Raw genomic sequence first — 1,945 nt, forward strand, 5'->3', positions numbered from 1 at the left:
ATGACATTAAAGTGGCTTACATTGGTTTATAATTATTAAATAAACGATTGGTGTCATTGAAAAATAATACTTTGATAAAATTTGTCGAAAAAAGTAATTTTTTAAGCTTTAAATACATTTGACCTTGAAAAATGTCATGAAGGAATGTTTCAAGGTCATTGGTATGTATGGGCGAAATATCCGTCTGGATAGCATCTACAACATATTTGACAATGAAAACTATCGGACGAGTAGTTTTCGAGATATCCCAAAAAAACATGTTTTTTAAGAGAAGGGGAGGGGTGGGGGGAAAATGAAGGTCATATTTAGATTCCTAAGGTCAACTTATAGGGGGGTCACCCGAAGACCCCAAGTCGATATTTCCAACCATCTGGCTTCTAGAGCCAAAATAAAGATTTACCACCCCCGCAATACCCCCCTGTAACGGGTGACCCGATGAATTCCGAAATTAGTGACTATCACCATTGAATTTGTCGTGCCCCAATTAGCTTAAAATGCAATGTCTTATAAGGGCCGGCTTCCGCACGGTTCGAGACCTTCCCTTGTTAGACTTTGAACCTCTCGTGAAGTACGGCCTCTTACTGACGGCATATCATTAAAACTTGAATCTGGAGGCATAAAATCTGATACTTGAGGAGTATTTTTGTCTCTGGTTTTATTGATGAAATTATGCAAGGTAACGGCGGCTTGAACAATCAACTCAACATTTTTTGTATTTGCTGCGATTTCAGAGCGAAAAATGCGAAACCGGCTGGCCAGGATACCAAAGCATCTTTCTATTGTGCTTCTTGCTGCGGAAATTCTCTGATTGAAATTCGTTTTATCTTGCGAAAGGTTTCTTCCACTATATGGGCGCATCATATACTTGGTCAATGGAAATCCCTCATCGCCAATTAAAAAGTATCCGTAGGATATATCGGAATTAGGAAGAAGAGTCTCGCATGGCCAATCTATGTCATCTGTTTGAAGAGCTGTTCCCAGAGCTGAGTATGTCCAAACGGACTGGTCGGATTGTGATCCAAAACCCCCAATACAGACATATGTGAAATTTAAATCCGCATCGCAGACAGCAAGCAGTGAGATCGAATAAAATTTCTTGTAGTTAAAGTATTTTGCACCTGACTTCGGAGGCTTCTGGATTCTGATGTGCTTACCATCAACAGCACCGACACAATGTGGAAGATTGTTCTGATGATACCAGCTCTCTGAAGATATCATTAAGTCGTGCGGCCAAGTAATGTAAATTTCACTGAGTGCGTCCCATATTGCCTTGCAAGTTTCCGTCACAATTTCCCTTACAGTAGATTTTCCAAGCAAATAAGCAAGTGACAAGCCCATCACTGATTCTCCAGCAACCAGATGTCTTAAAGTAATAAGTAATCTAAAATCTGAAGGTATGGTATCCCCTCTTCTTGTATGATCCTTTTCTATAAGTGGTTTAACAGAATCCAGAAGAAAGTCAAACTGCCTTTGTGACATTTTAGTGTATTCGTGGAAGATGGGTTCTATAAAAATAAGGTTTATATTTTATTTAATGCTAGCTATACCGCGAAACTTTATATAAGTACACAACGCGAAACAAACAATATTGAATAAAATAATAAAAATTTATATCTGATGTATAGGCAGCATAAGGCAGAAAAACAGTCAGTTTTCTTCATTTTCAAGTAAATTTTAGCAATTATCAAATCTGTAGGCTGCTGCAAAAAGATGCAAAGTTTGAGCACTTCTACTAGTTTTTGAGAAATTTGTATTTAAGTTTTTGAGAACATTTTGTGAATTTTTCTTTTATAAGTGTGAAGCAAAATTATGCAAAAATTTGTGGGAATTCTAGAGAATTTCCAAACTGCATGGGCTCTCAAGAATTCTTGAGAGTATTCCTGAAGATTCCAAGAATTTTCTACCTAGCATGCGTCTTAATACTCGAGAAATTTCAATAAAAAAA

The 1,945-nt window shown here is 37.3% G+C and overlaps 1 protein-coding gene across 1 annotated transcript; it reads right to left on the reverse strand.

Annotated features, from left to right (window-relative positions):
• Positions 1 to 504: 504 nt before the first annotated feature.
• Positions 505 to 1,338, reverse strand: LOC129809174 (uncharacterized). The gene has a single exon (XM_055858986.1). The coding sequence runs from the start codon at positions 1,336 to 1,338 to the stop codon at positions 505 to 507; it is 834 nt and encodes a 277-aa protein (XP_055714961.1).
• Positions 1,339 to 1,945: the final 607 nt, after the last annotated feature.

This window comes from Phlebotomus papatasi, unplaced genomic scaffold (genome assembly GCF_024763615.1).
Source record: "Phlebotomus papatasi isolate M1 unplaced genomic scaffold, Ppap_2.1 HiC_scaffold_395, whole genome shotgun sequence".
NCBI lineage: Eukaryota > Metazoa > Arthropoda > Insecta > Diptera > Psychodidae > Phlebotomus > Phlebotomus papatasi.